Source organism: Astatotilapia calliptera, chromosome 6 (genome assembly GCF_964374335.1).
Source record: "Astatotilapia calliptera chromosome 6, fAstCal68.1, whole genome shotgun sequence".
Lineage (NCBI taxonomy): Eukaryota > Metazoa > Chordata > Actinopteri > Cichliformes > Cichlidae > Astatotilapia > Astatotilapia calliptera.
This window is the reverse complement of record NC_137427.1, coordinates 17,791,464-17,802,941: the sequence shown is the minus strand read 5'-3', so window position 1 is coordinate 17,802,941 and position 11,478 is coordinate 17,791,464. Positions and strand designations below refer to the sequence as shown.

Here is an 11,478-nt window from a genome sequence, read left to right as displayed (position 1 = left end):
GGATAGGATGACAGGTTAAAAATATATGTTATAAGTATATAGTATAAAGTTACTTACCCTTCTTTATCCTTAAAGCTTGAGTCTTCTACCAAAGCCCTGGGGGCTTGAGAGTCCTGCACAGTGCACTGCTCTGGACGGAGCTCTCGAATATCGTTTATGGGATCTGCTGGAGCCACTTCCCCCGTTTGGCAGTCATCGGATTACCACAGTCACCACTGTTGCCTTCACCCTACACATCTTAGCCCTTGGTATTTCTTGAGCTCCTGATGTTTCTTCTCCCTCATGTTGCTTTCACTTGGTACAGCTGCATCTTCCACTATGACTGTCTTCCTCTGCGTGTCCACCACTACTATGTCCAGTTGGTTAGCCATCACTAGTTTGTCTGTCTGTATTAAGAAGTCCCGCAGGGTTCCCATAATCAGTTGTGACCATCATCCTGGTGTACTCATGGACCTTGCTGTTTCATCCTTGATGGTGGTTCTGACACTCATTAGTGCTCAGACTCATTCCTTCCTTATAGAGGTGGTGGCTAATGTTTGCTCCCTTTTGTAGTCTGTATCCATATCTAGTCTTCTTAATGTTCTGGCTAAAAGGGGGTTCGGGCCTATGCCTATACAGCAGTGGGGACAGAGCATCTCCTTGGTAAATCCCACATGGTGACTTTCCTAAAGAAGGCTCTTAAGGTCCTGTCTTGTACAGTTCTAGGCACTCCAGGATCCATGCATGAGGGACTGATTCACAGGCTTTCTTGTAGTCAGTCCAGGCATAACACCTGGACTGTCTACAGTGCTCACCCTGGTCTTACAGCCTCAAGAAACTGCTCTATCTATCAGTAGCTGGCGTTTCTGCCAATTCCTTACTGGGTCCTGCTTGAGATTTTTTTTGTTGGATTTTGGATGTATGATGGTTATTCTGGTTGAAAGCTGCACAAAGGTAACTAATTACACCATAATTATTTACTAATATATAAACCAAAATTGTATGTTACTTATTATTTTAACTTTTTTCAATTGTTGGCATGTTTGTACCTAAATTTATTATTTATGTTTAGTAACGCATACTTTTTAACCAGGTCACTCATTGCATAACTACAGGACTTATTATTAGCCAATGGCACCGTGCACTGCGCATTAGTGCAATATTATCCTATCAGATTTGCTACAGGATTTAATTCAACCAATAGTGGTGCGCCGGAAAAGGACAACAGGAAGTAAATGTTGTCCGGTCAGGGGCTGTCACACGGAGCAGCATAGACGCTATGTAGTAGCTTATTTTCGTAACCGTGTAGATAAATGACTTTCTGTGTTAAATGGGAGGAAGTCTACCACTCGTACATTAACTGTATTTTATTATAAAAGCATTAAGCTCTTCGGGGATTCCGTCTTCAGTGCTAGAGAGCTAACGCCGGGGCTAGCTGCAGAAGTTAGCGTGTTCAGCCAGCTAGTCTCAGGCTGCCGCTGTACGCCAGGAGGGAGGAAATATCCGAAATGAGTGGCTCTATTACGGGGTACCGACCTGCTTAACCGACCTTTACATCAGGTATGTTGTTGCTGGCCTTTGATTCTTTAATAATGGTGAAAGACGCTTTTTAAATTAGGTATGCGCTATAGTGCTGGTGAGTCTTTGTGACCAGAGCAGTAAATGGGAATTGACAGTGAGGCTGCTGGTCAGAATCCGTTCATATACCCTGACACTGGTCGTGTCATGAGAGTGTTTCTATAATAGATTATGGTTAATAAACCGGTTGACTTACAGGTGATGAAAAATGGTAGCCACCATCATCATCAGATGACTTTTACAGACGTTGAAAAGCCCGACATACCGGTTGTCAAATGGTTATCACATGATGAGTGTTTTATTTTCTTCTCTACCATAGAAACGTTTCCATCAGCAGGATCAGTTAGTACTCATCGTAATACTCTCTGTTCCCTGTCGAAAGTGCTACTCATCAGTTTCAGGGCAGGGTGAAAAAGGTCTCTGGTACTTTCCTTAAGTGTTTTTCAAATTGTGAAATGGGCAGCTGTGGATGATTACTCGGATTTACTCTGACAGTTTGGGTTTTTTTAATGTTTCTTTGTGCTGTTTGCCCTTGATTCTGACTTACAGACGTTAAAAAACGAAGGATCTTACTTTGTTCTTGTTTTTTTTCTAGAGTTAAACATCCATAATGAAACAAGGAAACCTGTGAACTGCTCAGGTCCTTAGGCTGTTATCAGATCTCTCAAACGCAAGCATATTGTTTTCAGCAGAAAGTATGAGTGTGGATCATTGACAGACTGTATAATGCAAGAGGACTAAAAAGAAAATTGTGCATACACAAACATGTTTTTATTTTACTTAACCAGACAGACAACTCAGATTAAACATCTCTTTCGCAATAGTATCCTGGCAACAGTTCAATCAGTTATACAAGCTGATGATACAAATACACAAGGGAGGCTTCAAATGCACATGTGATTAAGAAGGTGCAAAAGCAAGCAGCTTCCTCAGTAGTTATTAATAATGACCTTACAGAGTTTTTAGAAAAATATAAATATCTAGGGGCACACATTAAAATGATATTCAAATACCAGTGACATTTACATAAAAGAATACAGCAATTATAGTAAATGTGGAAGTTGGACATAGAATGGGTCTTTTCGTTTCCAGCTCTCTGTCTTAGTCACTGCGGCTCAGGTGGCTCAGTGGGTCATCTGTCAGTCAGCAGGTTCCTTCACCGTTTAAGTCTACCTGCAGAAGTGTCCTTGGGCACTGAATCCAGAGTTGTACGTGCTACTTCAGTTTTATTGTGTGAATGTTAGAAAGTGATTAGCCATGGATAACAATCCTCCTTCTTATAAGAAGTATTATTTAATGAATGACTTTGATGTTTTCAGGGGAAATAAAATTTGTTGCAATTACATACCCGCATACATCAGCTAAAAATTTGACTTCTTCTTTTACCCTAATGGTTTATGTAATTAGTCATTTATCTGCCAAAGTGCAAACTCTGCCTCTTTGGTTGTTACCAATTCCGTTTTAACAATAGAGAAATTGGGTTGAGTTTGTTTGTTTGTTTGTTTTTAGCAACATGAAACATGAAAACAAGACAACACTCCCCACAACCACCAACACAGCTGGTCCTCCTATTACATCAAACAGAAAACACACAACCAGGTTTCAGGAGAAAAAAATGTTAGAGCATACAAACCAGAAACAGGTGCTCATCTCTGAAGGCAGTGTTGAAACTGAAAATGTGTACTTTAGTTAGAATCTGCTAAACAATGATAAGTTTCTCTAAATTTACAGGCTAATAATCAATATATAAAAGGAAAATACCATAGAAAATGATCAGTACAGGATTCATGGAGCCTCTGAATCTTACTTTTTTTTTTTTCCAAATTGCTCTTTACATCAAGGTAGAATGTCAGCATAAACAAAACTATTGAGTGGAAATACACCAGGCACTACAGAGGATTATCAGTATTCTTATACCGCCAGACTTCAAGACCTGTGGGTGGTACTTGACCAGAAGCAAAAGGCATCAGTAAATGTATATTTAGCATTCTGATTACAGAATGGAAACTTATTACTTATTACCATCACATGGATGACAAATGTCATGTCTATCCGTTGATAACTGGATATATGTGACAACGGCAATGTAGAAGATGAAAAACATTCAGCACTCAGAGATAAATATTTCAAGAGGCTTTTCAAACCTACAGTTTAATTTGATGAAACATAAAATCCACTTGTGTTTATAAACTAGAAATAACAGGGAGATTTCAGACTTCTGTTAAACAAGATGGCACAGATAATTAAGAGCCAGGAAAAATCCAGTGTAACTGTGTGCTGTGTATTCAAAGAAGAAAAGCCACTTTTAAAATGAGTTTAAATCCAAGTAAATATTTGAGTTAATAAGTATATGAGTGGCAGGATGAGTGTAAAAGCGTTTTGAGTACAAGATGCATCAGTAGTTAATTTTTTACCTAGATTCTTGTGTTGTTCCTCTTTTTCGTTCATTCATCAGTTCTGTGTCGCAATGAGGAGCACAAGAGGTAAGCTCTGAGGTCTCGGAGCCATGAACTCAGTTTCCCCGAGTGCAGCACAATACGTAGGGGGAGTCATGCAAGATGAGCTGGTGGACAGGGGGAGGCAGCAGCAGCCCATGGAGCGGCAGGGCAGCTTTGGAGTCAGGCCTCCACAAACTCAAGGTGCCAGCAGAGAAGCCGCCGGGGAGCTTGACGAGATGGACAAACTCAAGGCCAAACTTATGTCAGCGTGGAATAATGTCAAATATGGTTTGTAGTCAGTTTTAAGTAATGAAGACTGAGTGTTGGATTTTTGTTTATATAGAGGAGTACTGAGATTTCTGCTTTGAGAATCTTTTTTGCGCCTCTGTCTGCAGGCTGGACTGTTAAGTCTAAAACCTCCTTCAACAAGATGTCTCCTGTGACTGTCCTGGGTCACTCCTATCTGCTTAACAGTGAAGGTAAGTGCTAAATGTATTCATACATCTTAAAACTATTTCCTCTCTAGAGAAACGTAAAGAAGAATAGACCCCAGGTGTTGTAGTGATGTGTGCTGTGGCTAACCACACTGGTTAACCGTTTCCTATTTAAATGTTTATTTGACATGAGAAAGCTGAGCAGTAGGAACTAAAACAGACAAAACCTGCGCTTTTATTTCCAAAATATTATATGCAGGTATCATAACTGAGCTTTTTCATCATTTAAAATTAGTAATACAAACAGCTTAATGCTTGAACAAAGTGCTAGAGCTCTAAATATGTGTGTGTTTGTGTGTCTCTTGCTCCACCTCTCTATTTCACTCCCTCTCAGATGAGGTGGAGCGGTTCCGCCTAGCGTTTGTGTCCAGGATCTGGTTGACCTATAGGAGAGAGTTCCCTCAGCTGGAGGGCTCCACCTGGACAACAGACTGTGGTTGGGGCTGCATGCTGCGCAGTGGGCAGATGCTGCTGGCACAGGGGCTCCTGGTTCACTTGATGCCCAGAGGTAGAACTCTCCATCTGGTACACACATTTTTACATTTAAACATAAGAAGTGTTCATCCATTAAGAATATAAAATATCATAAAAATTAGGTTGCGGCACTGACCAAGATGTGTCCTCACATATAACTCAAAGCTAAAGATGGTCCGTGTCTCATTTCTGGTTTAGCCAAGAGAGATACCTGAGTAGAGGGTGCAGGAAGCTATGAATTCACCAGGGTATAACCTGTGCTAATCTCAGTGTGACATTTGTCATTCATTGACTTTGTACTCTGGAACTGGCCAGTTAAAGACCATTTAATTTACTATCCCAGTTCGTCGCCCGTCACCCCTCGGTCAGTTACAGAAAAAGTTAGGTGTCATTTCCAGATGAGTGAGCAGTGTCCTCGGTTTCTCAGTCACATCAACCACCACTATGATAGCAAGGAGAAAACCCTCAGGTTTGGGATCTCGCCTACAGGTTCCCACATGGTAGCCATGTCCATCTTTTATATACAGTCTATGGTTGACTCAAAAACTGACAACCCATCCTTTCTCTAACTCCGTTCTTTTGTTTTATACACAGTTTTATACTGTTTTTTTTTCTGTGTGTATACTCATGTCTGTAACATCCTCTGATCGTTTAAAGTCTGAAGAAAAAAAATAAATAAATACATTTTGTTTCTGTTTTTCTAGACTGGGTTTGGCCAGAGTCTCAGCAGCTTACTGATGTGGACTTTGAGGTATTCCGTCCACGTTCCCCAGCCCGGGCTGGAGGGGTCCCAATACCCTCCTTTGGCTCTCCACGAGGTTCCAGCACCCCTGAGAAATCCCTGCCAAGCAGTCAGGCACCTAGATGCAGCCAGAAGAAAAGGGTCTACGAGTCCACAAAGGACAGGCAAGAGCACATCCACTCCAGGCTTGTTACCTGGTTTGGGGATCAGCCCCCAGCACCTTTTGGCGTTCACCAGCTGGTGGATATTGGCAAAGGTTCGGGGAAGAAGGCTGGTGACTGGTATGGCCCCTCTGTAGTCGCACACATACTACGGTAAGGGCTCGTTTTTGCAAGCAAGGCTTTTCTGTGTTCTGAAATCATTTACACAGCTGTTAAGCATTTCCAGAATTATGGAATTGTTTTCTTGTCCCTTTCAGGAAAGCAGTGGACAAAACATCTGTGGTCACAAACCTGGCTGTATATGTGGCTCAGGATTGTACAGGTGAGATTTATAGAGCAGATATTTGTTTAGCTTAATAATGAGAAAAGAGCAGATTGATATTTGCTTTGCACTAAGAGTGTAAATACACTCACCGGTCAGTGTTTTTGTACATCTAAAGTTAAAAGCATTTATCAGAATTGGGGATTAACAAACTTAAAATGTGGCATGGTTGTTTGCACCAGGCGGGCCGGTCTGAATATTCCAGCTGATCTATTGGGATTTCCCCACACAATCATCTCTGGGTTTTAGAGAACGATCCAAAGTAAAGAAAAATATCCAGTGAGCAGGAGTTATTTGGCCAAAAATGCTTTGTGGATACCAGAAATCAGAGGAGAGTGACCCGACTGCTTCAAACTGATTGGAAGGCAACAGAAACTCAGATAACCACTCATTACAATTTAAGTATTTAGAAGAGCCTCTATGAATGTAGAACACTTTGAACGTTGAAGGTAATGAGCTACAGCAGCAGAATATCATGCCAGGGCCACTCCTACCAGCTAAGAACAGGAAATTGAGGCTAGAAGTCACACAAGCTCAACAAAACAACAGAAGAATGGCTTGATGAGTCTTATTTTTTCCTGTATCATTTGGATCCTAGGGTTAGAGTCTAGCATAAACAACATAAAATCGATCCTGTCAGGTTGTGGTGTAATGGTGTGGGGGATAGTTTCTTAGTACCGACTGATACCTTAGGCTACGGATAGGCTGTATAGATTTGAAAACTGCGTTTTCGTCTGAAAACACTCCGCCTCCACTGGCGTTTTCAGTCGTTTTCACAGAGTTGTGCGTCCACATTGAAACGACCCAAAACGCTTACGTTCCAGTCCTGCGCATGCACAAAAGCGAGTGAGAATTAAAGAATTTGAAGAAAAGCTATCCGGAGCATGTACAAACTGATATTAATCATTTTTAGGGCTGTCAGAATTGAGAGCAATCAAAACAACTGCTGTATAATGCACTCCGCTATCTTTGTTTAATTGGTCACATGACTGCACCACATGACTAAAATGCGTCATCGAGACGGGAAAACGTCGTCTCAGTGTGGACGGGAGGCCAAAACGGAGAGAAAACAATGCGTTTTCAAACAAAAACACATTAGTGTGGACGTAGCCTTAAATTTCACATGAACCAAGCACCTTTGGGATGTGGTGGAACAGGAGATTTGCATTACAGATGTGCAGCTGTCAAATCTGCAGCAACTCTGTGATGCTGTCACATCAGTATGGACCAAAATCTCTGAATGTTTCCAGTGCTTAGTTCAATTTGTGCCGGAAATAATTAAGACAGTTCTGATTGCAAAAGGGAGTCTAAACCAGTACTAACTAGGTGTACCTAATAAAGTGTCTGCTCTCTACATCATGCCTGTTTTAACCCTCACTGTTTCTGTGCCTTGTAGTGTACAAAGAAGATGTGGTGCATCTGTGTGATCGGTCACTGAATCAGACTTCTTCCGATCCGTCCAGTCAGGACTGGAAGTCTGTTATCATACTGGTCCCTGTCCGGCTGGGAGGGGAGGCCCTCAATCCATCCTACATCGATTGTGTCAAGGTCTGTTAACCATCCAGTGCCTGACCCCACTTCCTAAAGGATTTTAAGTGTCTAAACTCATATTAAAAATATTTGTGTTCATTCTCAGAACTTCCTGAAACTGGAATGCTGTATTGGAATAATCGGAGGCAAACCAAAACATTCGCTGTATTTCATTGGTTTCCAAGGTGAGGATTGCCAAAAACATACTCTGTACATTTTTCTTTTTTTTTTATCTTTTTGCATAAATCCAGCCGAAGCAAGGGCAGCTAGGGAAGAACTGACATTTTTTGCTGTTATGCTCCTCTGCAACCCGTATTATTCTTGCAGTGGCGATGCAGGAGCCACACATTCTCTCAGGTGTGGATAATGACGCGCTGCTTTGGTGCAGAACTGCTACTTCTGCTTATCACGCTCTGCATTACTCTTCACGACACTTTACTCTTAAACTTAGGATATCTAGAAGCATAAGTAAAATGTGCTTTTAAAAACTGTGGTGTCATTTGTCACTTTGTCGCTTATTAGCTGATTGCTAATGTGTTTAACTGCTACCTGACAATGGTTTAAAACCCTTAAGGCAAAAAAGCACATCCCAAATAAATCTTCACACTACAAATGGAAACTTCCTGTATGAACCATCACAAAGCCTCTCTGAAATTAAAAATATAAATTGTGCCTTTTGTATCAATGTCTAATATAATATTATACATATGTTTTGGTGGTTTGTTAAGGAAGTAGAGTTTGTAACTTACAGCTTTGGGCTTCTGTGGTAGTTGTTACAAAGGTCAGCAGGAACAAGCTGTCTGAATTATAAAAAGTATGAGAGACTATTCATCATTTAACTATTTGATTTATTGTTTTATACTTGGATTCCTCTCTGTCTGGCAGATGAGCAGCTGCTGTATCTGGATCCTCACTACTGCCAGCCAGTGGTCGATGTCAGTCAAGTTAACTTCTCACTGGAGGTTTGCTGCCTGCTTCATTACTCTTCTCTACTGTCTGTCTGGCTTTTATCTCCTTTTTTTTCCTGGGATCATATCATATGACTTCAAACTCATTCACGGGTCATTAAAGATAACATGTCTGCTTAGTTGGCTCTGATCTGTTTATTGTATGACCCATGTCTCCTTTTACCACTCTGCAGTCGTTCCACTGTAGCTCTCCTAAAAAGATGCCCTTCAACCGTATGGATCCGAGCTGCACCATCGGTTTCTACGCCAAGAACAAGAAGGACTTTGAGTCTCTATGTTCTGCTGTCAGTGAGGTGAGTTTTTACAACCTCCTCACATTTTTGTGGCTCTGATTTAATTTATACAACATACTAGAAATGAGCAGCATTTTTTTTCTTTCTTTCGTAGAGATAAATCTGTCCTGTTTCTGACAGTTAAATATGTTTGAGTTGGTTTGGAGGGAAAAAAAGCAATATTAAGCCATCACTTTCGGCTCCAGAAAGCTGAATAATCATCTTGCTGTTTTCATTTCTGCACAGATACAATTTCAATAGCTCAAGTTACACAAATTTTTCAAGCAAAGATTTCCGATTTTATTTTTTCTGAGTTGAGGTCAAAACATGAGAATTGGCTGCTTTTCTTTGTAATGCCTAACAGTCAGTTGAATACGAGAGCAAATGTAGAAAGCGAGTGCTACACAATCGAAGCAGGTACTGTATGTAGATCTTCATATTCCATTCAAATAATATATGTGCCAAGGATGTAATTGGTTTGTTTGGGCTTTTGCATTAAAATTATTACATTTTTCACCATTGCTAGAGCTTGGCCCAGTCTTGAAGTGTTCTCAGTAATTCATGCATTAATTTTTAGAAGTATTATTTACCATTGTGGGAGAACAAAATTGGAATATTTTCCCAAAACAAATTTAAATATAATAAATTGGGAGATATCGTTATGATAGTTTGAAGAAGAAAAATGTCAAAAACTGATTTTTTTTTTTTCCTCTTTTTCTCTGCGTGCGATATATTCTGTTTTGTTTTTAAGATTATCTGCTTTAACTGGACTTTGTTGTCCTTCCAGGCTCTGTCATCGTCGAAGGAGAAGTATCCTGTCTTCACCTTTGTGGAGGGCCACAGTCAGGATTATGGACTTGAGGGTCACAGCAGCAATCACAGTGGACCTCCAGCTCATATCCTGCCTCCAGGGAGACTAGGCAGAAGCAACAACAGAAGAAGCAGTGAAGAGTTTGTCTTCCTGTAAAGCTCTGAGGACGATGCTCTCCCATCTGTAGGGGGCAGAAGTGGACACTCAATTGCCTTTAAAAGACTTGATTCTGTCGATGCTGCGGCTGCAAGGCGGGCACAACTCTTTTGTGCTTTGTCTTCCTCACTGGTCAACACGGCTGCTGTCATCACCTCTGTGTGGGTGGCGTTATAAGCTAACAGGCATTAGTGACTACTGGCTGGAGCACTGCTTTACCTGACGAAGGTGACTTCAAAATGGATAGAAACGTTTTCAAGTACTTGAAATGTTCTTGGTTCATTTTATCAGACGACGTCAAAAAAAGCCTCAGTGGTGTCTGCATCATCTTTAATTGGCTCACTCGTCTGCCCGATATTGTTCATGACTTGTATTATATCACATTCCCTCTGCTGAATATTTTTTTTAATTTTTATTCTTTAAATTAATTAGATTTAAGAATGTGTGTTTTGTGTGCGAGTGAGTGTTTTGTTAGTGTAATTTATTTGTCTTTTAAATTGTGTTAAGGATTATGCCGTGTCACATCCCAGATAAATTTCAGATTCTTCCACGAGCGTCTTGAACAGCTGTAAATTCATTTTTAGACATCGTGGTCTCAAGCCCATGCACTTTCAGCTCTGACTCTTTATTCATTAAGGATATGAAAATCTGCAAGAAATCTGCTGTTACATTGTTCCTGCTGCTTAAAGAACTAAAGGTCAGGTATAAAGAAAAACAATGCCTAAAGTTGGAGATGACTTTTGTATTTTTGCCTGTCAAACTGTGGCTTAAATCATTCCCGCTATACTATTATATAAACATGTTTGCAAAGTAAAACACCCAGCTCTTACTTATGTACGTGTTCTAGATTTTACCTTGCACAGCCAAGGTAATGAGACAAACCGAAGCTGAATGGAGATCTTTTTTTTTTTTTCTTTTTTTTAATTTATTTTGTTGTTTGCTTGATTTTCAGACTTCTGCTGCAGTGTCTCTGTGTTTTTGTTTGTCCCCTTTTTCTGTAAAAGCTACTACTGCAAGTTGCACTTCTACTGTTATTGAGTTTATTGTCCTGATTAAACTTCAGACACTGGAATTACAGTACATGTTACTGCGTTTTTTTGTGTAGATTTGAACTGCAGGTATATACGCTGTCAAAGGAACGAGAGCGATGGGAAATGATCAATTCAATGTTCTGTAGTTAGCAGGGTCAGAGCAAATACGCTTGTTGTAAAGTTTATGCAGCAGATGCTGAAGTAACATGTGGCATATAATTTCATTACTCACACCTTGTTAATACCACGTTGGAGCCCTCAACAAGGTGCTGGAAACATTCCTGAGATTGTTGTCCATATCACATGATTGCATCACACAGTTAATGCAGATTTGTAGGTTTTGAATCTCTTGTTCCACCACATCTCAAAGATGTTGGACTTTGAAGGCGATATGAGTACAGTGACTTTATCATCAGTTCAACAACACCAAGGCAGGCTGTGACATTTAAATAATATATGATAAATATCCTCCACATCATTACGCCACCATGACACCACTTATTGTATTTTAAATTGTGGGGG

General features: G+C 40.4%; 1 protein-coding gene across 1 annotated transcript; it reads left to right on the top strand.

The window, feature by feature from the left end:
* Nucleotides 1-1,198: 1,198 nt before the first annotated feature.
* On the top strand, nucleotides 1,199-11,002 carry atg4da (autophagy related 4D, cysteine peptidase a). Its single transcript, XM_026170683.2, has 11 exons — nucleotides 1,199-1,539; nucleotides 4,013-4,283; nucleotides 4,391-4,474; nucleotides 4,824-4,997; nucleotides 5,668-6,019; nucleotides 6,124-6,188; nucleotides 7,585-7,736; nucleotides 7,825-7,903; nucleotides 8,604-8,680; nucleotides 8,860-8,979; nucleotides 9,746-11,002. Exons 2-11 carry the CDS (start codon nucleotides 4,064-4,066, stop codon nucleotides 9,923-9,925), a joined length of 1,503 nt encoding a protein of 500 aa, XP_026026468.2. The 5' UTR covers nucleotides 1,199-1,539; nucleotides 4,013-4,063; the 3' UTR covers nucleotides 9,926-11,002.
* Nucleotides 11,003-11,478: the final 476 nt, after the last annotated feature.